The 27,907-nt window shown below is 36.4% G+C and overlaps 1 protein-coding gene across 1 annotated transcript in view; it reads left to right on the forward strand.

Moving 5' to 3' along the window:
- Positions 1–27,907, forward strand: part of AK7 (adenylate kinase 7) — a 159,687-nt gene that overhangs the window by 40,860 nt on the left and 90,920 nt on the right. The window contains exons 4-5 of the mRNA XM_044661875.1: positions 1,054–1,148; positions 4,901–5,011. Coding sequence (XP_044517810.1) covers positions 1,054–1,148; positions 4,901–5,011 — 206 coding nt within the window. The remainder of the gene's footprint in view (positions 1–1,053; positions 1,149–4,900; positions 5,012–27,907) is intronic.

Here is a 27,907-nt window from a genome sequence, read left to right on the forward strand (position 1 = left end):
ATACAGGCCCTTATCACCCCATGTCTTGAATACTGAAATAGCCTGTTGGTAGGTCTGCCTGCCTCAAGTCTTTCCCCTCTCCAGTTCATCCTCCACTCAGTGGCCAAAGCAATTTTCCTAAAACACAGGTCCAACCATGTTACCCCCTACTCTCCGATGGCTCCCCATAGCTCCAGAATTAAATACAAAATCCTCTGTCACCCAACACCATTCCTAATTTGGCCCCCTCCTACTTTTCCGGTTTTCTTGCACCTCATTTCCTGATTATACTCTTCAATCTAGAGACACTGGCCTTCTTGATGTTCCTTAAACAAGACTCCATCCCTCAGCTCTGGGCATTTTCTCTGCCTGCCCCCATGCCTAGAATGCTGTCTCTCCTCATCTCCATTTATTGGCTTCCCTGGCCATTTTAAGCCCAATTCATTTACGCCAAATTAAAATGCCACCTTACACAGGAAACCTTTGCATACCTTCCCTTAATTCTAATACCTTTCCTCTTTACTTATTACCTATTTATCCTATATATAACTTGTTTGCACATATTTGTTTGTTGTTTCCTCCATTAGAATATGAGTTTCTTGAGAACAAGGTTGTCTTTTTCCTCTTCTTGTGCATCAGTTGTAATTATCTAACCAGGCTGTTATGAAAGTCAAGTAAAATGGTGTATGTAAAGTGCTTTGCAAACCTAAAAGCACTTTATTAACCTAAAGCCTTATAAATGTCAACTAATATAATTATCATAGACTCCCTAAATAGAAGTATGCTAGCAAAAGCTTGATGGCCAATTGTCAGATGTGTTGCAGTGAAGATTTTTTGCTCAGATATGAGTTGGACTGGATAACCCTTTAAACTATAATTCTATAAATGAAGACTATTACCTGACCATTGATGACAGAGATAAAACTAAAGTACTTGATTCTACCTTTATTTACTTGCATCCATACTCAAGTGGTAATAGTAGTTATAATTGATTTGAGTGATTTGACAAGTGTAAGTAATTGTACATAAAATGTGCTTAAGATAAAATACATCCTTTCTTTTTTGGCATTATAGCACTAAGTGAAGAAACAAGCCATTTTGAAAAACGAAAAATATTTATCTTACTATCAACAATGCTGACTTGGGCACGATCCAAACCCCTTGACCCTGTAAGTAACAAGAAAAGCTTAATTTTATAGTACATTTATTCATTCATATGTTTAACTAGTCATTTATTCTTTTAACAAGCATACTACACCTTATTCATCAGCTTATTATCCCATTTTCCACAGTAGCTCTTCCATACCTTTGCATCCTTCCTCAAACTTCCCATGGCTCTCTTTCCTTCCCACTCTCTTAACTGAAAAAAATGGAAGCCGTTCACTGTGATCTCCCTCTTCTCCCCTCTTCCCCATTTCCTATCTTCAGGTGCCTTCTCCAACTTTTTCCTATTTCAATCCCTTTTCACATGATTAGGCAGCCTTATACCTTACCAAGACTAATCCTGTTACCTGCTCAAACAATCCTATTCCATCATCTGTCCTCAAACAGATTGAATTCCCCTCTGTTATCCCCATTCTATCACTTATTTTCATTCTCTCCTTCTCTCCTGGGTTCTTCTACTGGTTACACACATATCCATATTTCTCACACCCTCAAAAAACTCTCACTTGATTCTCCCATCCCCCCATCATCCTATATCTGTCATTTGTGGTTAAACTCTTTGAAAAGGCCATCCATTTCCTCTCCTCTCACTCTTTTCTCCTGCCTGCACTATTCCAGTAGCTTGTTGGAGGGTCTGCCTGCCTAAAGTCTATTCCCATTCCAATCCATTCTCTATTCAGCCACCAAAGTAATTATCCTAAAGCACAGGTCCTACCATATAACATATACACTTATTCCACATTGCCTTGGTAAACTCGAGTGATTCCCTCTCTCCTCCAGGATCAAATATAAAATCCTCTATTCATATTCAGAGCCCTTAATAATTTAGCTCCCTCCTGCCTTTCGGGTATTTTTATATCTTACTCTTTGCCACAATGACTCTGGCCTCCTTCCTACCACTGAATTTTTTTTTTGGCTTAGAATCTATTTTTTGCTCTTTCTATATTAGCAAAATGTAGTATATTATTCAAAAACATTTTTTCATTACTGTTCTGTAGTGAAAATTTATCCTGTCCTATTGCTGTTACTTTTTATTCTAATGAATTATATTTGCATTGTGTATACATAATATACAAAGGAGTGTTCAGTTTCAAATACTTAGCACTTTAAACCCTTTTTTCACAACGGTGAGTATAGTGTAGTTTTTTCTCCATTACCAAAATATCAGAGTGCTGATAGTTTGTTAACACCTAGCCACATTGGATTAGACCAATAATCCAATTATTTCAGGAATCTGACTCTGACACAAGATATCATATAGTACATATAACATAATAATTATTTTCCATAACATTCTCATTACAGACTAAGAATATAGTATAATACCCCTCCCTATTATTGATCTGTTATGGGTTTTATCATTTTTGGAATTTTTCTTTTATATTAGCATTTTTTTCAGTTACATGTAAAAACAATTTTTAACATTCATTTTTATAAATTTTGAACTCCAAATTCTCTCCTTCCCTCTCTTGAGATGATAAGCAATTTGATATAGGTTATACTTGTGTAATCCCACACATATTTCCATATTATTCATGTCACTGGATATTCTTGATCCAGTGACACTGGCCTCTTTGCTCTTTCTTGAACAAGCTATTCTATCTCTCGGCTCTAGGTATCTTCTCTGGTTGCTCTCCATGTCTGGAATGTTCTCCTTCTTTATCTCTACTTACTGACTTCCCTGATTTCCTTTAAGACCCAATTAAAATCATATATCTTTTACAAGAAGCCTTTTCCAACCTTCTTAATTCAAATATCTTCTCTCTGCTAATTATTTCCCATTTATCCTGAATATAGTTGTTTGAATATATTTGTTTGTATGTTGTCTCACATGTTAGCTTTTAATCTTCTTGAGGGCAAAGACTGCCTTTCACCTGTTGTTTTTTTTTTTAATTGCCAGAGCCTAACACAGTCCCTGGCACATAGAAGGTACTAATAAATATTTTTTTATGATCAATGGGAAGTATGTCAAAGACAGTAAGGTGATGAAGTAGCATACCTTGATTGTTTGAGAGCTACCAATTCATTTAGTTTTAGGATCATAGTTTTAGAGTAAAAGGGATCTTAAAGATCATCAATCCTCCCATTTTATAGATGAGGTATCAGAGGCCTGAGGAAGTGAAGTAATTTTTCCCAAGATATTAAGTCAGTGATATAGGTAGGATTCAAGCTATTTGCACTGTAACTCATGAAATTTAAATACCAACTTCCCTGATTGAAAGACCAAAATTTCCAAAAAAAAATTGAACCTGGGCGGGGGAGGGGGTGAAGGGGGGTGAAGGGGAAAGTAAAAACATGAATCATGTAACCATGAAAAATTTTTCTAAAAAATAAACAAAATATTTAAATAAAAAAATTGAACCTTAAAGTTACACTATGGAGGACTGAATCTGATCACATAATAACTAGAGATGAAACTAGTACGCAGAGAAGATAGTAAATGATGGAGAAGAAATTTTGTCTCTCAATGTAAATATTTACATGCTGTAAGAAATAAAATAAATATAAAAGGATAGCTTTAAAAATATTATGGTTTTAAAAGATTTATTGGTAGTCATTAGGAAATGAAGCCACGTGCCATGCTAGCTTAGGCTGTTTAAAAAGACCCACCATTACCTCCTGGCACCATGCTGGGTCAGGAGGAAAAAGGAGGTGCAAATCTAGCCACTCAATTTTATCCCCCTGTCTACATCATTACATAACTGTCTATGTCATCACACAAGATAGAAAGCCAGTGGGCTCATGGGAAATGTAATTTAGAGACCCCAAAATTCCAATAACACAGTGCTCTCTAAGGAAATTACATAATCCAGGGGTTATGTGCTAACTATTGCCAAGTGATAGATAAATCAAAGACTGAGGAAAGGAGTGAGGATTGGAATATATACTAATTCTCTCTAGTTGAGCCTCACACTGAATAGCTATACTAACTGCCTTTATCATAAAGTCTTTAAGTTCAGTTCATTACCAGGTACCATGAGCATGAGAGAGGGGCTAGGGGAAGCTAGCATATCCTTTTAACACAGACCCAAAGATGTGGATTTAATTTTTTCAAAAGCATAATTTTTCCATTTTAGAATTTTGTTAAATTACAAATATGAAATATAAAATATTTTATATAAAATAAACTTTTATACAACTATGAAATGAACATATTTTATATTTTTTATATATTGGTATATGATATAAATATGTTATTTTCAGTCATTTTCAATTGTGTCTAACTCTTCAGACTTGGGGTTTTCTTGGCAAAGATACTGGAGTGGTTTGGTATTTCCTTCTCCAGCTCATTTTACAAATAAGAAAACTGAGGCAAAAGTGACTTACTCAGCATTACACATCTAATAAGTGACTGAGGCCAGATTTAAATTCAGGAAGATGATTCTTCCTGACTATTGTTCTGGCACCCTATTCACCATGCCACCTAGGTGTCCCCATAATATATTTATATAAATGAATATTTTATATGAAATATGAAAATATGACTAGATCAATTTTTAAGAAAATAAATTTAAAGAATTTAAAAATGAGCAATAGATTTTGAAGTTATGTGTGATCTTAATAAACTTTGGATTTAGAATCATTCGGAAAGTAGGCTTAAGTCATAGGTTTGTTATTTAATAACTGTGTGACCTCGGGTAAATCATTTAAAATGGGAATTACAATACTGCCATTCAGGTTATTTTAAGAAAAGCAATTTGTAAACTATAAAGTATCAACTGGTTCAAATATACAAAATCCACATTTCGTTTCACAGGATGATCCTGAAATTCCTTTTACTGAAGAAGATTATCGCAGGAGAAAACCTCATCCTAATTTTTTAGACCACATAAATGCTGAAAAATTGGTACTAAAAACTGGAAAAAATGTAAGTCTTTTATCAAGAAGACTATGGAGTGGAAGGAAAGTTCTTTCATTTAAGTGTTACTGGGGTTTTTTTTTAATTCCTTTTTTCAATCTCTAAATTTTTTATTCATTCATTTGTTTATTTACTACTAAATTTGACATGGCAACTTAAATCCTGTCATGGGATACATTTTTTAAAAATGATCTAGCCTCTGATATCAAAGAAAGTTACAGATTGAAAGTAGTGTAATTCTGCTCTACAATTTTCAGTAAAATATAGTCTTCACACAGGACTAGGAAGTGAACCTATTCCTTTGGCAAAGTGAATAAAAAGTCATTTATTAAGCACCTACTATGTGTCAGGCTCTGCGATAAGTGTTGGGAATGAGGGAACTCCTACTACAAATGCAAGATGGCCCCTTCTTTGCAACTGAAAGTCTTAGGGAGCTTCCTAGAGCAGTGAGAGGTCCAGTGACTTTCCTAGGTTCACACAGTCAATATGGGTCAGACACAGGACTAGAGACCAGGTTCTTCTGGCTTCAAGGTCAACTCTATCCACTAACCACATTATCTTTCAGTATTAACATACAGATTCTCACATGAGAGTATAGAAAATATGAGCAAATGGTTCCTAACTGCTCTTATCTAGTGCTGGACATCTGATTCCTCAAAGAGATGAGCTCCCAAGGAGGCAGTGGGTCAGAGTATACTGAGGAGGTGTGAGTAACAAAGCTGATGCAATATTGCAGGATGATGGGTTTCCTTTAATTGGTATAAATTACAACTTATGCATTCCTTCTCATCTTAGGTGATTCTTATCCATGTTTTTCCATAGATCCTCTACTAAATTAGGGCCACTAAAAAGCAATTGAAATAAAGGGTCCCCAGGTTTGAGAAACCTAAAAATAAGTAGAAGACAATTTCTCCTACCAATTTCAGTTCCTTCCTTTGGTGGGAAATGCCTATCCATATGATTATATGGTAACCCTGTGTCTGCACCACAGAAGGAAAAAAGAAACTCATGCACAAGACTTACAGATCCAAAGGATATTTATTAAAGAATATTCTGTATTGCCAACTGAGGTCTCAGGAGGCCTGGAGATGAGAACTGGATTCCACGGTCTTTCAAATCCAGTTTGAACTGGGGTAATTGTAGAGTCCAGCTCATACATAAAATCCTTGCGTGGGTTTGAATTACCTGTGTAGAGAAGTTGGATGCTGGAAAGCAAAGGGTTAAGCTTATCCAGAAAGAATGAAATGTAGAAAAATCAGAGAAATAAGAAATGCAGAGACAAGACATAGTGTGGTGAAATAAGGTCAGCAAGTCAACTTCTCCTCAGATGGTCAGGGGTTCTGGAGTGACTGAGCTGAACTGCCTTTATTTATTTATTTACTTAGTTCGTTAGCTCATTAGTTTTATTTAGTTGTTTGGGGTTTTTTTGGCAATGGCATTCACTTTTATTAGTCACAAATTAATGAGGTTTTATGGTACAAACTAGACTAGAAAAAAAAGAACTTTGGATAGGAATCTGACTCCCAATTCTAGAACTAAAACATAAGGATTTCTCTAAATGTCAAATGAGCTCAGACTTTATAATCACAAATCTATGAGACACATGAGCTAAATGGCCTCTAAATTATATCTGGACAGTGGGAGAGAGAGAGGAAATAAGCATTCATATTGTTCCTACAATGTGCTTATCAATTACTCTGCTAAGTGTTTTTTACAACATTATCTCATTTGATCCTCACCATAATTCTTCACTAATAAGATAGGTGCTATTACCATCATCCTTAGTTTACAATTGAGGTAATTGAGACCAAAAGAAGTTAAGTGACTTGCCCAGAATCATATGGTTAATAAGTAAGTGTCTAAGGTTACTTTTAAACTCAGACCTTGTTGACATCAGATCCAGTACTCTAACCATTGCCCCACCAGCTGCCTTCAACATATTACAATAGGTAGTATATCAGCTACATATTGCAACATCAAAGGAGACCAAAAGACAACAGAGACAAGAACTTTAGGTACCTTCACATCAAAGTGATAAGTGGCATGGTATTTAGTGGACATAGTGCTAGGCTGGAGACCTGAGTTCCAATCCTATCTCATCATTTGCTAACTACATGACCATAGACAAGTCACTTCCTCTCTTAGATGCAGTCTCTTCATCTATAAAATCCTTTTACACCACCCTAACCCAACTCAAAGGCCACCTCCTCAAAAAAGCTTTGGCTGATCTGCCCTTTCACCCTCACCCTGCCAATCTTACCCCAGGGAACAATATATTTTGAGGAAGCAACATGTATTTTTCTCTTTTTCAATTGCATATACCAAGAATATACCTATATATACCATATACCTAGAATATACATCTTTGTGTTGTACTTTTCTAAAACTATTATTATTACAATTATATGCATATGTATTGATCATATCCCTCCCTAATGCTAGAACATAAACTTCAGGAGAACAGGAACTGTATGTTGCCTAAACTTTATATAGCCCCAGCTTAGCATGATGCCTTAAACACAGTTGACCCTTTATTTTATTTTGAAAATTTTTATTTCATTAATTAATTTAGAATATTTTTCCATGGTTATATGATTCATATTCTTTCCCTTACCCTCTCTCACCACCTCCCATAGCCAATGAGCAATTCCACTGGGTTTTACATGTTTCATTGATCAAGACTTATTTCCAAATTATTAATATTTGCATCAGGGTGATCACTTAGAGTCTACATCCCCAATTGAACTGCCTTTATTAAGGAATGTAGGAATGGGGGTTGTGGGATATCAATCAAATGCATCATGGCAGAAATATTAGCATCATATTGGCAATCAACAATAAGACAAAAGAAAGAATCCTAAGATAATGGCATAGTCCACCCCAGACCAGAAGCTCATTTGAAAGTCCTACTTCCTTCAGCACCCTGGCACCATTTCATTCAGGTGCTGAGTGTAGGTCTTTGACATTACAAAGAAGCTATGGAAATTGCTTGCTAGTCTTCCAGACGAGACAATGGAAGAAGTTTGAGTTCCACAAAATTTGAGCCCCAAGTCAATTCAAGGATTCAGAAATCGATCCTGTGAAATATTAGAAATATATCCATAGGTCTGGTCCATGAGCACTTTGCTCATTAGAGTCAGCTGTTGAATACATCTTTAATACTTTCATGATTCGTTTATACCTGGAACCCTACAGTAATAGTATAGCAACTTCAAAAGATGGTTTCCCAGGATTCCCTTTTGTATAGGAAAAGTCCAGTCTTTAATGTATGTTAAAAGTGCCTTTCGCCTTTTGGGGATTTCCATTATGATGTTGGAGCATGGGTGCTATTTGCTAATTCTGCTTCCAGATCTATATTTGGGGATCTTTGAACAAAGTAATTGCTAATGGGTTGAGAGTATGAAAGTAAAACAGTCCCCAGTTTACTCAAAGTTGGCAAACAATGATGCCAAGATTAATATTTTATGAGGTTATTATCAAAAAGAGGGGAAGACTTTGCTTAGTTTAGGGGGTGGAAGAAAAGGAAGGATTAATTAATGCTTTTTTAAAGTTCAATTTTACTTTATTTTTCTGAATTCATTCCTTGCTACCTATTCTTCCCCTACCCACTGAGAAAAAAAAGCAAAACCAATTTCGAACATGTATATTCAAGTAAAACAAATTCCTGCATTAGCCACATTCCAAAAATAAAAAAAATAAAAGGCTTCAGTTTGTACTCTGAGTTCATTACCTCTCTGTCTGGACATGAGATAGCATTTTTTTCTTTGTGAATACTCTGAAGCTGTGATTGGGTTGCATCATGATGATCAGACTTTTTAAGTCTTCACAGTGTTGTTAAATAAATTGTTCTCCTGGTTTCTGCTCATTTCACTTTGTATCAATTAATACATCTTCTCAGGTTTTTCTAAAATCATTCCATTCATAATTTCTTATGGTAAAATTGCAGTACTTCACATACACACACACACACATACACACACATATGTGCTCTGACATATTCAGCCATTTCCTAACTGATTAACAGATCCTCACTTTCAAAATTTTTGCCACCATGAAAATAGTTTCAACAAATATTTTTGTACATTTGGACCTTTTTCTTCTTTAATCTCTTCGGGGTATAAACCTAATAGTGACTATCACTGGGTCAAAGGGTTATGTCTAACCCTTCATGACCCTATTCAGGGTTTTCTTGGCAAAAATGCTAGAGTGGTTTTTCAATTCCTTATCCAGCTCATTTTATAGATGAGGAAACTGTGGCAAACAGGGTTAAGTGGCTTATTGAGTCACACATCCAGGAAGTGGCTGAGGCAAGATTTGAACTCAGAAAGATGAATCTTCTGAGTCCAGGTCTGGCACTCTATCCACTGCATGACCTAGCTATCCCTGGGATATAGTATCAAATATATATACTTTAATGGTTTATTGGGCATAGTTCTAAATTGTTTTCTGGAATGGCTAGATCAGTTCAGAGTTCTATCAAACATTGTATCAATGTATCTGCCTTCCCACAGTTCCTTCAGTATTTTTTTTTTTTGGTCTACTTTACCAATCTTTTGGTATAAGATCGTAACTCAAATACATTTTGTTTATCTTATTATTGTTTTAGATCATTTTTCCATATGACTCTTGATAACTTGGATTTCTTCCTCTAAAAACTGCCAATTCATATCCTTTGATCATACGGAATGGCTCTTGTTATAAATTTGGATCAGTTCCTTACATATCTTAGGAGACAATTAACATTTAACTGGGTGTTGCATTCTGGGACCTAAGATGGCAAAGTAAGGGATATTCAGCTCACCCAAACACTGCAAAACAAAAAATTAGAAAATAAAGTGCCTCAAAACAGAAGAAAGCAAGAGGGACATATCTCACTGGTATAAAAAAAGAGAATAGCCCAGTAAGTGCAGCTTTGGGGGAGAACTGGCAGAACAGAGAGCAGCCCAAAGATATTCTATGTGTCCTGAAGCAACGAAATGACAGAAGAGCAAAGAGCAACCCTATGTACTGTCAAATGCCCTGAGGCAATGAACCAGCAGAGCACAGGAGACAACAGGGAAACTGATGACAGAAGGTGTAGAATCCAGCTGGACAAAAGAGCTACAAGACTCCCCACAAGGATCCAGTTAAACCTCACTTCAAAATGAACATTGAGGGACCCAAAGACAGCTGGGTGTACCCCAAGGACCAGAGAAGGTTATACTGCAAGCTTGGAATAGCACTCCCTCTCCCCCAGGAACAGAGCAGAGCCTCAACAGATAGACAAGTTAATGGGGGAAGAAAAGAAGGAGACTAATAACTAGGAAAGAGAACAAAAAACAAAGAAAAAATGTATCTTAGAAAGTTACTTTAATGACTGGAAAAATCAAAATATAAACTCAAAAGAGGACAACAATAGCAAAAAGGAATATGTGAGACCCTAAAGGAAAGTGAGAAAGAATGTCAGGCCCCAAAATAACTCTTGGAAGAACTTGATAATAATTTGAAAAATCAGATAATAAAAGAAGTGACAAAAAGGTTCAACAATTGGAAACTAGAATGAGCCAAATAGAAAGGAGGACAAAATAAGCCATTAAAGGTAGCAACTCCTAAAGATTAGAATGAGCCAGATGGAAAAGGAAACCCAAAAGTTCAAGAAAGAAAAAACTTTCTAAAAATTAAAATTAAGTAAATGGAAAATAATGATTCCTTAAGGCATCAGGAAACAATAAGACAAAATGAAAAGAATAGGGTGGGGGGGGGAGGGAGAAAATCTAAAATATCTCACTGGAAAAATAACTGACCTGAAAAACAGATCCAAGAGAGACAATCTAAAGATCATGGGGATACTTGAAAGTTATAATCAAAAAATGAGCCCAGGCATTTAAGAAATTATCAGGGAATTTCACCATGAGAATCCTTTCTGAACAAGATTAAAATATCACCACAAAATGAATACAGAAGTGAAAGAACCAACAAGGAGACAGAGTGAAACAACTTTCAAGAAAAGAAAAACCCAAAAGGTAGGCAGAGACCATCTCAGGAACTGAGATGAGAGGGGAGCAGATCCAGCAAGAGGCTATAGCAAGGAGTTAAGAGCAAGCCACACACCCCACCCACACATCTACTGTCACAGGTTCTGAACTTAAGCTCAAGATAATATTCAGACCCTGAGAGCCTGCCTGGGCAAATAGTGGTCCAAGTCAACTCATACCCCTTGAAATTTCAAACCTGTGAAGAAGTTTGAAATCTCAGCCCAGGGGCTGAAGGGGGCTGATCCATGTGGACCCAGAGCAAAGCCAAGAATCCCAGTCTGGGCTTGGGATGAGGACATAATCCATGGTTTGGGGTGAGGACACAGTTCTCAGGGAGAGTCTCCCTAGATCATTTTGTCCAAAACTAAGGGCAGAGCTCCAGGACAGGGCAATCAAGGATGTGCCTGATTGAATCAAGAGCAGTGAGACCAAAAATGTAAGCATAAGCCTGTGGCTAGAATTTGAACAGCCCCTGACCTGATCAAGTTCAGAGTGAGGTCAAAAGCTTACACCCAAGCCTCAGGAAAGTATTTAAGTTATCAGAATCTCAAGGGTCAATTGAGCCAACAGGGGGAGGGGACTGAGAGCTCTCAGCCCTCAAGACTATCTAGTAAACTAGTAACAACCCAGAAAATAAGCTGAAAATAGTATCAAGGAAGGACTGAAATTTAAGAGGGTACCCCAACTTCCCAGAAAACAGAGCCTACCTATAATTATATTGGAAAAATTAGCAATCAATAAAAAAGGCACTTGACTCTAAAGAATTTCTTTGAAGACAAAAAGTAAGGTATAGACACAGAAGGGGACAACGAAAGCAAAAGAAACACATGAAAAGTCCAAAAGAAAAATATGGATTGGACACAGAGTCTGGAAGAGCTCAAAAAAGACTTCAAAAACCAATTAAGAGAGGCACAGAGGAAAGGGGGGGAAGAGAAAGTGATGCAAAAAGAAATGAAAGTAATGCAAGGAGAAAGGAAAGTGATGCAAGAAGAAATGGGTCAATTGAAAAAGGAGAACCAAAAACTGACAGAGGAAAACCAGGTCTTAAAAATCAGAATTGACCATCTAGAAATTAATGATTTCATGAGAAATCAAGAAACAACAAAGCAGAATCAAAGGAATGAAAAAAACAGAGGAAAACATGAAATATCTTATTGAAAAAACAGCTGACCTAGAAGATAGATCTAGGAGAGACAATTTGAAAATTATCGGATTACCCGAAAGTCACAATGGAGAAAAAACCTTGGACATGATATTACAAGAAATTATCAAAGAAAACTGCCCAGAGATCCTTTCAATTGAAATTGAAAGAATTCACAGATCATTTCCTGTGGCACAATTGAATATAATAGGCTTTTCTATTAGCTGAAATGCAATGATCCAGGACAATCCAGAGAAATTTATGAGAAAGAACTCTATCCATATCTAGAGAAAGATCTGTGGGATCAAACACAGAAGAAAAACATATGATTGATCACATGGTTTGATGGGGATATGATTGCAGTTTTGATGTTAAAAAGATCACTCTTCTGCAAATATGAATAACATTGAAATAGATTTGAACAATGAGACATAACCCAGTGGAATTACTCATTAGGTCTGGGAGTGGGGAAGGAAAAGGGGGTGGGAATCATAAATCATGTAACCATGGAAAACTATTCTAAATTTTTTTAAAAGAAAAAGGAAAAAAATATCAGGGAAAACTACCCTGATTTCCTTGAACAAAAGGAGGAAATAGAAATGGAAAGAATCCACCAATCACCTCCTGAAAGAGCCTAAAACATCCCAGAACTATGATAGCAAAATTAAACTCCCAGACCAAGGAAAAAGTACTGCAAGTAGACAGAAACAATTCAAATATCATGAAGCCACAGTCAGTATTATACAAAAACCTGGCAGCTTGTACATTAAAGACCTGGAAGGCATATGAAGGAATGGATTTCTGACACAGATATGCCATGGAATGCAGGAGGCAATGAGAAGAGGCCAAAGGTCATTCAGAACCCTGAAGCAAGGGGCTGCTGGGATATTTAACAGACTTTTGTGGGGAGTCTGGTCTTGGACTCAAAAGGAGAGCCAGCTCTCAGAGACTTCTGGAGGACTGGAAATTTCCCTGATAGCTGTGATTTCCAACTGCTCAAAGAAATCATTAGCCTGAAGACATCTTGCTGTGCTAGAATGAGGGAATATCTGTGTAAACCAGATCAATGGCCAGTTACCTCAAAGGGGTCACCCTAAGGGGAACTGAGCCAAGCCTAAAAGACCCATCTCTCCTGTGAAAAGCTCATTCTAGAAACTATACTCTTTTCATATTTAGCCTAGGTTAGCTGTAACAGATTTCATCACCAGGCAAAGAGGCTCAGGCCAGCCTAACCTTTTAGCCCAGGACTGAAAGACTTGGACTACTGATCATTACCTTCAGTGAGGGAACTTCTATTACTCTCTTTCCCCAATCCTTGTCCTTGATACCCTTGTAGTAAACATCAACAAACATTTAGGGAAAGCAGTCAGATTTATTAATAGAAGAAGATCAAAGGGATACTGGTGGGTGGAGGTTTTTTCCCCAAGGGAGAGCTCTCAAAGACTCTGGTCAAGTCAAATCTCTTGAGTCGCCAGCCATTGTTCTCTCTCTGACAGTAGCTCTATTCAGAGGAAGATACTAAAGGGGAGCTAGGTTAAAGCAAAATTCCCTAGCCAAACCTTTATGCCTTTCTCCTGAAGTATTCTCTATTCTAGTGCAGACTCATGTATCACCTTGCCCACCATTCTAACAGAGGGTGATGGAGGGTAGCTATTTGCTCTCAGTTCTAAAGGAGGGAATACCCTAACAAAGTCAAGTTACCCAAATCACTTGACCAGTCATTTATGTCAACAACATGGGGCTTTCCCTACTTTTTTACACATAAAATATGATATTCTGAAAAACACTTAGTAGGATACATACCAATTGTCTTGCAAGTACCAAGAGGAAGTTCTTGAGTTACTTTCTCAAGTGAGAATAAGAAAGCTCATAGGGATGTTTATGGTTTTCATTTATTTTTCCTTCAGATTCTACACATTAAATACTATCTCAGATTCCACAGGGTAGGATGAATAAACTTCCAATACATAAAGATACTAATAGAATAGTAAAAGATACTTATTAATATTGCTATGTATAAATTTGGACATACATTTTAGCAAACAAAATTAATTCATTTATATTCTCAGAGAAAGGAATGATAGCACTTAGCAATTACAAACTTCTAAGAATTAAATATATCTTATACATGTAAGAAATGGATATGGACCTACAGAGGTCAGTGGAAAACCACTGTAGCACTTAAAAAATTGTTGGCCTTGATGTGTACTAAGGAACTACCCAGCATATTAGAAGCCATCCTCTAAGAATAATTTAGAGGGGCAACTGGGTGGCTCAGTGGATTGAGAGCCAGGCCTAGAGATGGGAGGTCCTACGTTCAAATTTGGCCTCAGATGCTTCCCAGCTGTGTGACCCTGGGCAAGTCACTTAACCCCCATTGCCTAGCCCTTATCACTCTTCTGCCTTGGAACCAATACACAGTATTGACTCCATGATGGAAGGTAAGGGTTTAAAAAAAAAGAATAATTTAGAATTGGATAAAAAAAATTATTATGTTGTGATGATTCCCTCACACCCAGAAACTAAATAAATAACTATATACACACTGTCCTACAATCCTAATTTCACATTATTTATTTCAACATTTGTGCTGATTATTTTTTTCATTCAGCCTTTCTCTAATGCTCAAAGGGAGCCATCTTTGGGTTTCATTTTTCAAAACATAAAAGTAATTTCAGGCTTATTGTATCACCTGTCACTGGCAGATCAATAGATGAACCAACTCTCCCAGTCTCTATTTTTCAGAATATAGACCCTAAGCATTTGTTTCTTTTTTCTTCTATCAAATTTGAATTCTGCTAATTTGAAATGAATAAAACTACAAAGGATCAATAGCCCATAGTGAATAAAATAAAGTGGAAAAGAATTCATTGATTATTTACTATAAGCCAAGTACTATGCTAACTGATGGTAATAAAAATAGAAAAGTGAGAATACCTGCTTTCAGGGAGCACACATTGTGAACTAAGGGAAACAACAGCTACAGGGAGAATAGAACAGTTTGTTGGTCCTAATGAGCAGCAACAGGGTTAACAACGTTGAGTGTGGGTTGCCATGTTCATCTTGTTTTGGGCCAGGCCTGATTTAGAATTAAGATTGGATGAAATGAGACACTTGATTATCTAACATTTAACAAAAGGAGGTTTACTTAGCAGGGAGTTGTAAGGAAATAGCCTTTTTTCATTTAGACTCAGGTCCCCCACCTCTTCATTTACTCCAGGGTGGCATGTGAGTATAATTCTGGACAACTCTATGAACCCCACTTTCTTCATCTAAAAAACAGCATCTATCTCACAGGAGGCAAGTGAGATTCAAATGAGATACTATATGTAAAATGTTTTACACACCATAAAGCCTTAAACAAATGTCAACTATTATTATTCTATAGTCTTACTTTTAACAAGGCCAACTTCTGTCTTGTAGAATACAGTACTGGAAGATAATTGGTCTTATACTTAGGTTTCTCCTTCATGCCAGCAGGGTATGTGACTAGCTCTTTTTTTTCCACTGTAGTGAGACTGAAGCTAACAAATTTATTACAGTAGTTAAAAGGTGACACCACGTGGCTTGAGAGGATATTACAAGTAAGACAAAACAATATGGACTAGATTTAGGTAATTTGATTAAACTTATTTAATAAAATAATGTCATGGATTGCTGTCTCAGGAAACAACCAAAAAAAAAAAAACACAACTTTTTAAATACCATCCAGTGAAGCTCTCTGGCTATAAATCTTGAAAGATCACATTTTCTAGAGTAGAATATTAGGTGACCCAAAGGGCACTGAAGACATGAAATATGTAAAAGGGATAATAAGTTGACTATAGCATATTATTGACAATGATTCATTCAAAAGAAGTAAAATGGAAAATCATGAGATTATAAATCTAGAGCTGGATGAGATCTCATAAACTAATTCAACCCCTTCATTTTACTAATGAGGACACTAAAACTCAAACTAAGTGACTTGCCCAAGGTGACACAGATATTACATGAAAGAGAAAGAATATGAGCCGAGGTCCTCTCACCCCAAATCCAGTGCTCTTTCCACAGTATGCTACTCCCAGGAAATGAACATCTAGGAAAGTAAGTGTATTTGTCATATGTTGACAGCAAAGGACAATCTGATTACAATGATTTCACCAAAATACGAAAACATCAAGAGGGAGCTCTCTGACATATTTAGTTCTCTGGAGGAATTATAGTATAATATGGGTGAGTTACAAAAGATGAGAAGGCATGGATATTCAGTGGTGTATGCATTAGAGGATACCCACATCAATAATTAATGTATCTTTAGAAATACTGAAACACAGGATGTAATTGCCACTTTAAAAGAAAGACGAGAAGGGGCAGCTGGGTAGCTCAGTGGATTGAGAGTCAGCCCTAGAGATGGGAGGTCCTAGGTTCAAATCTAGTCTCAGACACTTCCTAGCTGTATGACCCTGGGCAAGTCACTTGACCCCCATTGCCCACCCTTACCACTCTTCCATCTATGAACCCAATACACAGAAGTTAAGGTTTAAAAAAAAAGAAAGAAAGAAATACAAGGGGCATCTAGGTGGCTCAGTGGATCAAGAGCCACGCCTAAAGATCCTGGGCTCAAATTTGACCTTAGATTTTTTTCTAGCTGTGTGACCCTGGGCAAGTCACTTAACCTCCATTTTCTATCCCTTACTGCTCTTCTGACTTGGAATCAATACACAGTACTGATTCTAAGATGGAAGGAAAGAAAGAAGGAAGGAAGGAAGCAAGGAAGCAAGGAAGCAAGGGGAAGAAAAGACAGACAGACAACTATTCTAGATGTTACTGCTGCTGACTTGCCACTTAGTTGGGAAACCAAAGGTTCACTGACTATGGGGGTTTCTATACTCTTCTGACTCCCTCACATTTAGAATTTATATATTTCTAAATAAAGATATATACCTTTCCTATAAATACTGTTTTAACTATATCCCTTAAAATTTGAAATGTTCTCTAATTGTTGTCATTCTCTTTAATGAAATTATTAGTTGTTTCTATGGTTTGTTCTTTGACCCTCTTATTCTTTAGGAGTAGATTATTGAGTTTCCAATTATTTTTTAATCTATTTTTCTACAGCCCCTCTGTTGAATATAATTTTTATTGTATGATGATCTGAAAAGGATTCACTTAATATTTCTGCTTTTCTGCATTTGGTCATAAGGTTTTTATTCCCAAATACATGGTCAATTTTTTTTTGTGGAGGTTATCATGAACTTCTGAGAAAGGAGTATTTTCCTTTCTATTTCCATTTGGTTTTCTCTAGAGGTCTCTCATATCTAACTTTTCTAAAATTCTATTCACCTCCTTAACTTCTTTCTTGCTTATTTTTTGGTTAGATTAATTTTGTTCTGAGAGGGGAAAGCTGAGGTCCCCCACTAATCTTGTCTTACTATTTCCTTCTGTAACTATTTAATTGCTTTAAATTTTTTGATGTTATGCCATTTGGTGCATAAATGTTTATTACTGATATTACTGCATTGACAGTGGTACCTTTTATCAAGATGTAGTCTCCCTGCTCATCTCTTAATTAGATCTTTTGCTTTTGCTTTGTCTGAGATCATGATTGCTAACTCTACTTTTTTTTACTTAAGGTGAAGCATAATAGATTCTATTCCAGACCCTTATCTTTATTCTGTGTGTGTCTCTCAGCTTCAAGTGGGTTCCTTGTAAATAATGTATGTTCTAGTTTTAAATCTACTTTGTTATCTGCTTGCATTTTGTGGGTGATTTAATCCCATTCACATTCGCAGTTATGATTACTATGTATTTCCCTCCATCTTATTTTCCCTCTGTTTGTCCTTTTCTTTCTGTCTCCTTTCACCCTGTTCTTCCTCACAAGTGTTTTCTTTTTTACCATGACCTCCTCCAACTCACTCTCCCCTTCTCTTACCATTTTCTCTTCTTTCTTTTAGAGTAAGATGGATTTCTGTGCCCATAAGTGTGGATGTTATTCCCTTATTGAGCCACTTGCAAAGAGAATAAGTTAGCATTGCTTGCCACTCTTCCCGTATCTTCTTCACACTATTAAAACTCTTTCCTGCCTTTTTATGTGAAATAATTTACTCCATTTCTATGTCTCCCTTCTGTTTTCTCCTAGCATATCCCTATTTCTCACCTCCTAATTTCTTTTTTTTTTCAAACCCTTAACTTCTATGTATTGGCTCCTGGGTGGAAGAGTGGTAAGGGTGGGCAATGGAGGTCAAGTGACCTGCCCAGGGTCACACAGCTGGGAAGTGTCTGAGGCCAGATTTGAACCCAGGACTTCCTGTCTCTAGGCCTGACTCTCAATCCACTGAGCCACCCAGCTGCCTCACCTCCTAATTTCTTCATATTATCCCTTGATAGTCAATTTATACCCATACCCTCAGTCCATGCATATTCCTTCTAATTGACCTAATAATAATAAAGTTTTTTTGAGTTACAAGTATCATCTTCTCATATAGGAATGTAAATAGTTCAGCCTTATTCAATCCTTTAACCTCTCTTTTCTGATTACCTTTTTATGTTTCTCTTGAGTCTTGTATTTGAAAATGAGATTTTCTATTCAGCTCTGGTCTTTTCATCATGAATGCTTGAAAAGTTCTCTATTTCATTAAATTTCCATTATTTTCCTGAATGAGTAGACTCAGTTTCACTGAGTAGGTGATTCTTGGTTATAATCCTAGTTCCTTTGCCTTCTGAAATATCATATTCTAAGCCTCCAAGTCCTTTAATGCAGATACTGTCAACTCCTTTATTATGCCGACTGTGGCTCTACAACATTGGAATTGTTTCTTTCTGGAAACTTGTAATATTTTGTCCTTGAACTGGGAGCTCTATAATTTGGCTATAATATTTCTTATAATTTTTATTTTGATCTTTCAAAATCTGATTGGTGGATTTTTTTAATTTATATTTTACATTCTGGATCTAGGTTGTTGAGGTTATTTTCCTTGGTAATTTCTTGAAATATGATGTTTAAGCTTTTTTTTTTTATTGTTGCTTTCAGGTTCAGTAATTCTTAAATGATCTCTCATCAATCTGTTTTCCAGGTCTGTTGTTTTCTCAAAGGGATATTTCATATTTTCTTCTTTTTAAAAATGTCAATTGTTTTATTGTTTCTTGATGTCCCATGGAGTTAGCCTTCACTTGTCCAATTCTAATTTTTAAGAAATTATTTTCTTCAGTGAACTTTTTGTACCTCCTTTTCCATTTGGCCAAATTCAACTTTTTGAGGCATCACTTTCTTCAGTGAATTTTTATACATCTTTCTCCATTTTTCTGTGCTTCCTTTACTAACTTGTTAACACTTTTTTCATCATTCTTTTGCATTACTCTCAATTATTTTTTCTCTCACTCTTTTATTTGAGTTTTAAAATCTCTTTTAAGCTCTTCTAGGAATTTCTTTTGGAAGTGGCAACAACAGTTTGCATTTTTCTTTGAGACTTTGCTTGTAGCTGTTTTGATATTGTTGTTATTGTCTTCTGAGTTTGTTTTAGTATTCCCTATGACTATAATATCTTTATCTGGTTAGGTTCTTTGTGTAAATGAATGTGTATGTGTGTTATTTTTTTCATTTCCCTAGCCAATTTATTGACTTAATTTAACTTTAATTTATCTTAAAGTTGGGCTCTACTCCTAAGGTAGAGGGGGAATTGTCCCAGGTGTCATGTTTTTCATGCTTCTGTTTTCAGAACTAATTCTGGTGTGCTATAAGTTTTTAGTTCTTTCAGGGTCATATGATCTAAGAAGAGGTGTGGCCACTGTCCTCCTGTCTTGTGCTTTGATCAATATAAGTGACCATGAGCACTCTTTTCCTCCCTGGACATGTGACCAAGACCCTTGCCACTGCATGCTCAAGTAGGCTAGTGCTCATCCTCACGTTGGGACTGTAACCTTGGGCTCAACTCAGATCCTCAAATGGGCAATGCAACAAAGTCCTACACCCAGTGCTAGCAGAGAGTCTCCTGTAATCTCTTTCTGACCAATTGTCTAGCTCCCTTACTGTTTCTGGGTTTGAGAGTTCTGGAAGTTCCTACTGATGATTCAGTTACCCCTGAGACCTATGCTGGCTTTCTGGGGCACTGCTTGAACCAGACTGTGATCCACTCTCACCCTAGTAAGACAGACTTTTCTTCTTCAACCTTATAAGTTTTCATGTGCAGGGAAATTGTTCCATCTTGTTTTTTTGTTGGTTCTGTTGCTCAATTATTTCAAAATTGTTTAGATGGTAATTTAAAAGAACCCAAGTGAGTTTCTTCCCCTACTCTGGATCATGTTGGTTCCACCATCACTGATTTATATTGTTTATACTTCCTTAAAAATTTTTCTCTTTCTCATTTTATTTTTGTCATTAGTGGTATAAATGGGGCAGATTGGAGTTATCTCAATTATATGCTATGTCTCTTTTTTTTTTCCTGTCCCCTGACTTGGTATTAATTTTGGTCCATGCTCTAATAAGTCAATGGCCTAACTATTCATAGATGGTTAATTTGGAAATGATTCCAGCAATGATAACCATTTGTTTCTTCTCTGTTACAAAATAAAATCAATTTCATTTTGTTAATCAGAGTTCTTCATGCCTCTTGCCTTCCAACTTTCTTTTCTAGGTATATATTTATGATTTATAAGCATAGGGCAACTGGATAATCTATAAGACTTTAACATTTCTCATTCATTATTACAAATCATGATTTCCAGTACATATTTTTTGTTATCCTTCCCATGTTCATCTTTGTTTGGAAGTCACTAAGAATTTAAAAATATGCTGATTTCATTTGTAGAATCTTATTTGAGTTCTTCATTGAATTTTTTTATATTTTCATTCTTTGCAATTTTGTTAAGGCATAAGCTACACTTATTTTCATGTACCTTTTTTGTAAATTCTCATCATGAGCAGAGCAATAGGAAATAGCCTAATATAACATGAAATGGCATTTCTTTTTAACTTTGGACATGTGATAAAACTAAATTCTCTTGAAAGATTAAACTGTGCAATATCCTACGTTTAATCATGACTTCCTTTTGTTCTCTGGTTTTGTTAATTTTAAGAATGTCAAGATTGATATGATATAATTTCTCTAGTAGTATACCCACAGCTGGTCACTGGAAAAGAATCTCACATTTAGCATACTAGGAGTGGTTAACATTTGCACATATCAAAACATTCTGCATTTATGCCAGAGGGTAAATGGACCTGGAGACAGGAAGATATAAGTTCAAATCCAACCTCATGCACTTATTAGTCATGTGACCATGCAAGTCACTTTATCTCCATCTGCCTTACCTTCCTCTTCTGTAAAATGGAAATAATAATAGCACATATCTCCCAGGGTTGTTAGGATAAAATCAGATTTGTAAAGCATATTGCAAACCTGAAAGCACCACATAAATGGTAGCTATATTACTATTTATTATTATTATTATTATTATTATTATTATAGAAGTACTTGATAGGTATGAGTGGGCTACAATACATTACAACCAAAATTTACTCAAGAAGCAGCACAAAAGATGTCATCCAGATATATATGATCAGAAAAGAATGAGCATCAACTACGTAGTGAAAAGATGGGATAGTCACTATTTATCCAATATGTTCTGTTAGTGTTCACACAATGTCAAGATATCTAGGAGAAGACTACTGATAGATTGGATTGAACCCTTATGAAGGATTTGTGGGAGAAAATAGACAAAATGTCACAGTGTTGGTATGGTGAGAATGAGGCTAAAAAAATATCTTTAGTATCAGAGAAGTGAATTAGCAAGATTCTAGAGTAATTATTTTTCAAAAACTTCTCCAAACAAACTGAGGATGCCTATCAATTTGCAAATGTTTGAACAAGTTGTGGTATATGATTGCAGTGGAATACTACTGTGCTAATAAGAAGTGAGAAGAAGAGTGATTTTAGAAAAGCCTACAAGAACTGATGCAAAGTGAAGTGAGCAGTAACAGGAGAGCATTGTATGTAGTAACAGCAATATTATATGATGAACATTTATGAATGATTTAGTTATCTTTAGCAATACAATGATCCAAGACAATTCACAAAGATTCATGATGAAAAAATGACATCCACCTCCAAAGAAAGAATTGATAGAGTCTGAATGCAGACTAAGACATACTATATTCCACTTTATTTCTTCACTTTTTTTTGTTGAGTTCTCATTCACAAAATGACCAATATGGAAAGATATGTTACATATGTAAAATCAATATCAAATTGCCATCTCAGGGAGGAAGGGTGGATGAGAATTTGGCTAAAACATACACACAAAAATGAATGTTAAAAAATTATTTTTTTCATGTAATTTAGGGGGGAAATATTATGTAAAAAATTCTTCTCCAAACACAGAAGAAAAACAACTGCTTGAACACATGGGCTGATGGGGATATTATTGGGGATGTAAACACTAAACGTTAACTCTAGTCCAACTATCAATAATATGGAATTAGGTCTTAATCAACGATACATGTAAAACTCCATGGAATTGTATGTCAGCTAAGGGGGGATGAGGGGTTTGGGGGAGAGGGAGAGAACATGAAACATTGTAACTATGGGAAAATAATTCAAAATAAAAATTTTTTTAAATAAATAAAAATTAAAAAAAATTCTTCTCCAAAACCCTTTCCCTTCCCTTTCCCTTGAACTTTTGTTCAAGTCTCTTGAATAGAGAAGTTAAAATAGGTATAGCTTAGTAAGAGTATCTGTTTATTATTTTGGGGTTAGACTATAGAATAAATATATAGCAAGGAAGCAAGGTAAGCATATTGGTGCACAGAGGATAAAACAAATTTTGTTAAAATGAGTTTTACTCTGCACAGGGGAGGGGGGAATGAAAAAGGGAAAAGACAGAATACTATTTGCAGAAGTCAGATGCATGACTATGCAAACTAAGGCTGACTGCTGTTGATTTTTATAAAAAGTATATAGGTTTATTACAACGTTCAACACAAGGAGAGAAAGGAGGGCCAGAGATTGGGTTTCCCTAAATACTAGATTTCTATTTATCCTCCCTCCAATCTGTGAGATCCTTGTGGATCTGTCTTCTGGTCTTGATGTTTGCCATTCACCTTCACCTATCTAACTGAAAAAAAAAATACCAATTAATATAAGACAACTTAAATACTCTGAGTTCCCATATTGCAACCCTAACTTTAGCTACCTTCATACCTGTCACACCCAAGTCACAAACTTGTGACTCAATCTGTGTATAGGGAACTCTGATGTCAGTGACACAGCCTCAGTTGGTCCCATGTCTGCCCCACAAAAGATAACAAGGGTTGATTCTGCCCACAGAAAGGAAAAGTAACTGAAGTAGTGGAAGGCTTCTCTAGGACAAAAGATGCATGCAATAATCAGAGCCACTAGAGGAAATGAGCATCAGGCCTGAGAGAAAGAGGACTAGAAATTCAATTTGGGCCGTTCCTTTTCCTCTAAAGATGAATCAGCATTGGGTTCTCATAAACCAATATATTACAAAATGGAACTAAAACCACCCTGTGAACTGAACTTGGAGATCTGTGAATGAATGGAAGCTGTGGTAATCAAGATAAAAATTATCACAAGGTTAAGTGATTAACTATTGTCAATCATTGAGTCAATGACTTAGAGATAGTACTATGAGTTCTTATTACACTCTGACTACAGACTTGACTATTGTAAGAATAAAGAGAACCAGACACCAACATTATGATAGAAAGGAGAGAATCTATGAGGTGAGACTCCTTTCTAGCTTTCCCCTCCTGCTGAATATACACTGCTGTAGACTTTGTGGGGGTGTCACCCCGAAACTGGGTGATCTGGATGGTCGTGCTTCCCCATAGGAGTTAGGGGAAAGGCTTCCCTATAAGAGGAGGTATGGGGGGACCCCAATCTGATTCTGAATGAGGGTGGGGTTCACACAAGCCTCCCCTGAGGTCAGTCAACTTCACAGTGGTGGTCTGGCTCCAAGATGGAGGCAGCTAGACCAAGATGTGATTCCCCTCCCCCTCGTCTCTCAGGCACTCTGGAATGCTATCTAACTAATGAATGGCTTTTATTAATCACAATTCAGGGATTGGGGAAAGGGGTGAAAGGCAGAGGGATTTTGGGGTACCCTCTTCTCTATTTCTATGGGGTCTGTCACTCAGGTGGGAACCTTTGGGGTTCCCACTCCTAAGCATCTCCCCCCTTGTCCCTTCTCCTTCTGTTTCTATTTCTATTTCTATCCTTTCCTATAATTGTAAATTAGACCAGAAAGGGTCTCTCAGCAAGGTTGGATAATGGGGAATGGAGCCTAAGAGATCACTCCCAAAATGGAATCCCAAAACTTAGCTGTCTCAATGATTGAAGTCTTGCTGGATGAGAAACAATGGGATGCCTTTGACCAGGGAATTGGGGTTTCGATGTCCAAAGAAAGATCCTCAGGAAGCCCTCAGGACCAGATTCAAGCTGAGATGTTCTCCTCCTCCCTCTCTCAGTCCTCCACTGGAAGTTCCCCCTCTCCTTCCCCTTCCTCCGGACAATTACCCCACATTCCCTCTTGTCTCAACTGTCACCAAATGTAACCAACGGCCTTCTTCTGGCTCTTTTGGTCCCATCCCCCATCCTTAGAGTATCCCGGTTTTGTGTGGTGGGACTTTTTCCAAAAGTCCCACTTAATTCATGCATCACTATTTCCTATTCTTATCTTATGTTCCCCCTCCCTCCAAAATAATAAATCCTTATCTTGTCAAACTATACTAATTATCTATCTATTCCTATTCTAAGACGGGGTTTGGAGAGGTTAGTAAGGGGATGAAGGTTGCAATTTATATAACAATATTTACAGGGTACAAAACAATTTTGTAACACTAAAAATTTTCCATTGATCACAATGTCTAAGTTTACAGTCAAACAATTTTCTTATCCTTAAACTCTTCTAAGTTATTATTTAACACATCTTTGATTTTAACAGAATTTTAACTTGTTTCTACTTTTAATGTCTATCAAGTAATGCAATACAATTATCTTATTATTCTTAGCTATTATCAAATTATGTTTAACCTATGTTTTAAATGCAATGTTAATTTTTATATTGAGAATCTATTTTAATATGTTAGTATTCTTAGTTATCTATCCAACAGCACTTATATATTTTATTCTTATGCTTTCCCTGCACTAGCTCGGTAAAAATTTTTGAACTTCCCTAGTCCTTTCTACACTTTCCCTATGTCTAATGTACAAATTATCTGTTAAATTGTTAGTATAATATAGTATCTAAATGGTTAGGGACTATTATTTACAATTCTACTCTACTTTTCAAACCTACATAACAGGTATATATAAAATTTACATTATTTACACTATTATACATTTGTACAAGCATTAGTTCTGCATATCATTGTTAACCAGACAAGAAAATCACTTGATCTTCTTATGTGGTTAAAATCTTATGGAACTTGCAACTATTTACATTATAGACATATACATTTTATATTTTCACAATCTTCAGACACTTGCTTATTTATGTGAGGTCTTGACTAGATATCAGTTTTGTGTTTTGTTTTGTATCCTTTTTATGTACTGTGCATGCAAAATACTCAGTCCTTGTTTTCAAAGTTGTCAATTTTCTTCAAGTTGCCTGTAGATTTCTCTTGTATCTTGATGCTATGTACAGTGGTTGCATTATCCCTAACGTGTGAGGTTAATTTGTGTTTTTGTGTTATCGCCACACCAGTCTTACATAAATTGTTTCCTTCTGTCCTCTTCTTTGTGCAATTATCCATTTTTTTTTTGCAAAGTTCAAAGTTCAAAAGTTTTTTCACAATGTCTTTTTCAAGTACTCTTTCCTTTCATCTTTCTTCTTAGTGATTTTCTCAATTTTCTTTTCTTCTCTTGATCCTTTTCTCCTTCTCTGTTTCTCCATCACATGTTGTCTGTCATCATACATGTTGTCGGACTGGCTCTCTGGTCCAGATACAGGAACAGTGTGGATTGTGATGCTTTGTCAGTGATGAAAATCAGTTGTATGTGTTTATATATTATATGCATTTTCAGATGTTTTGTAATGATTTTGAATTTCAATTCTCAGTCCTCAGCACTTTCTGTAATTTGTCTATCTTAAACTGTTTCTGGGTGTTCTGCATTTGTATGTTTCTTTTCGGGTTTCACATGGGTCACGTGGAACCATGAATCTTTTCCTTCTACTTTTATACTTGTAGGGATAGTGAGCAAAATTTGATAGGGTCCTAACCATTTGGGGTCTCTTACTGATTTTCTCATGAAGATTCTTATGTACATTTTGTCTCCTGGTTTTAAATTATGCAAATCATAATCAAGGGGAACTCTGAGTTAAATCAAACCAAGTTTATGGAGTTCTGTGAGTCTTTGTTGCAGGGCCTGGATATATATTTATGCAGTTCATAATCTACACCCAGCATTGAGACATATGGGGTTTTGTGAGCTCTTCCTTGTCAAACAGGTCAGCCATATAGAATTTCAAATGGGGAAAGATGTAAGTCCCCACTAGGTTTGCTTCTCAGATACCATAACACTATTGGCAAAGCATTTTTCCACTTTAGATGAGTTTCTGTACAGACTTTGCCAAAAAGTGTCTTTATTTCTCTATTGAATTTTTCCACCTTCCCAGCGCTTTCCGGGTGATAAATGGAGTGATAATTCCCTTTTATTTCTAGATTCTTGTAGACTTCTTGGAGTATTGCATGAGTAAAATGACTCCCTGTGTCTGAGCCAATACTATTGGGTATGCCAAATCTAGGAATTATTTCTTTCAGTAGGGATTTTATCATGAATGCTGCATTGTTCTTTTTGGCAGGGAAAACCTCTGGCCACCTTGTCAACCAGTCAATTATGACAAGTGCGTATTTGAATCCTTTATCTTTGGGCATGCATATATAATCTATTTTCAAGCATTCAAATGGAGTGTATGCCAAAGGTCGGCCTCCGAGACCTTTTTTTTTTTTTTAAACCCTTGTACTTCGTTGTATTGTCTTATAGATGGAAGATTGGTAAGGGCAATGGGGATCAAGTGACTTGCCCAGGGTCACACAGCTGGGAAGTGGCTGAAGCCGGGTTTGAACCTAGGACCTCCTGTCTCTAGGCCTGACTCTCACTCCGCTGAGCTACCCAGCTGCCCCTCCGAGACCTTTTTTTATACAAACTCCCTTATTGAATTGCATTTTTGGCAAACTCTTATGGCATGGGGGAGATTCCAGGTGCTAACCAGAAACATCGTACTGAATCAATTAATGCCTGGGTGCCATAATGCCCTTTTTCATGAATGGCATTGTAAACTGGGTAGTATAGAGCTTGGGCAAGATGGGTTTGCCTAACTCAGAGAACCATATGCCATTTACTAGTTTGGCCCCTAGGTTTTTCTTCCAGTCCTAAACTTTGTTTGGGCTATAGGCTTGTTTTAAGTTGTCCTCTTCCACAAGGGTGAAATTCAGAACACGGATAGGTCCAAATCTAGCTCCATACTTTGCTGTTATGTCTGCCCTATGGTTCCCTAATGATGTGCTATCTTCCCCAAGAGTGTGGCCCTAGCAGGGCATGACTGCTGCTACTTTGGGTAGTTTTACTGCTTCTAGAAGTTGCAGAATGATGTCCCCGTATGCAATTTGTTTTCCTCCAGATGTTATGAATCCCCTATGTTTCCAGATTTATCCAGTGGCATGTAGGACTGTAAAAGCATATCTGCAATCTGTGAAAATGTTTATTTGTTTGCCTTTCCCAATTTGAAGAGCTATTGTTAGACTTAAGA

Source organism: Gracilinanus agilis, chromosome 2, assembly GCF_016433145.1.
Source record: "Gracilinanus agilis isolate LMUSP501 chromosome 2, AgileGrace, whole genome shotgun sequence".
Taxonomy (NCBI): domain Eukaryota; kingdom Metazoa; phylum Chordata; class Mammalia; order Didelphimorphia; family Didelphidae; genus Gracilinanus; species Gracilinanus agilis.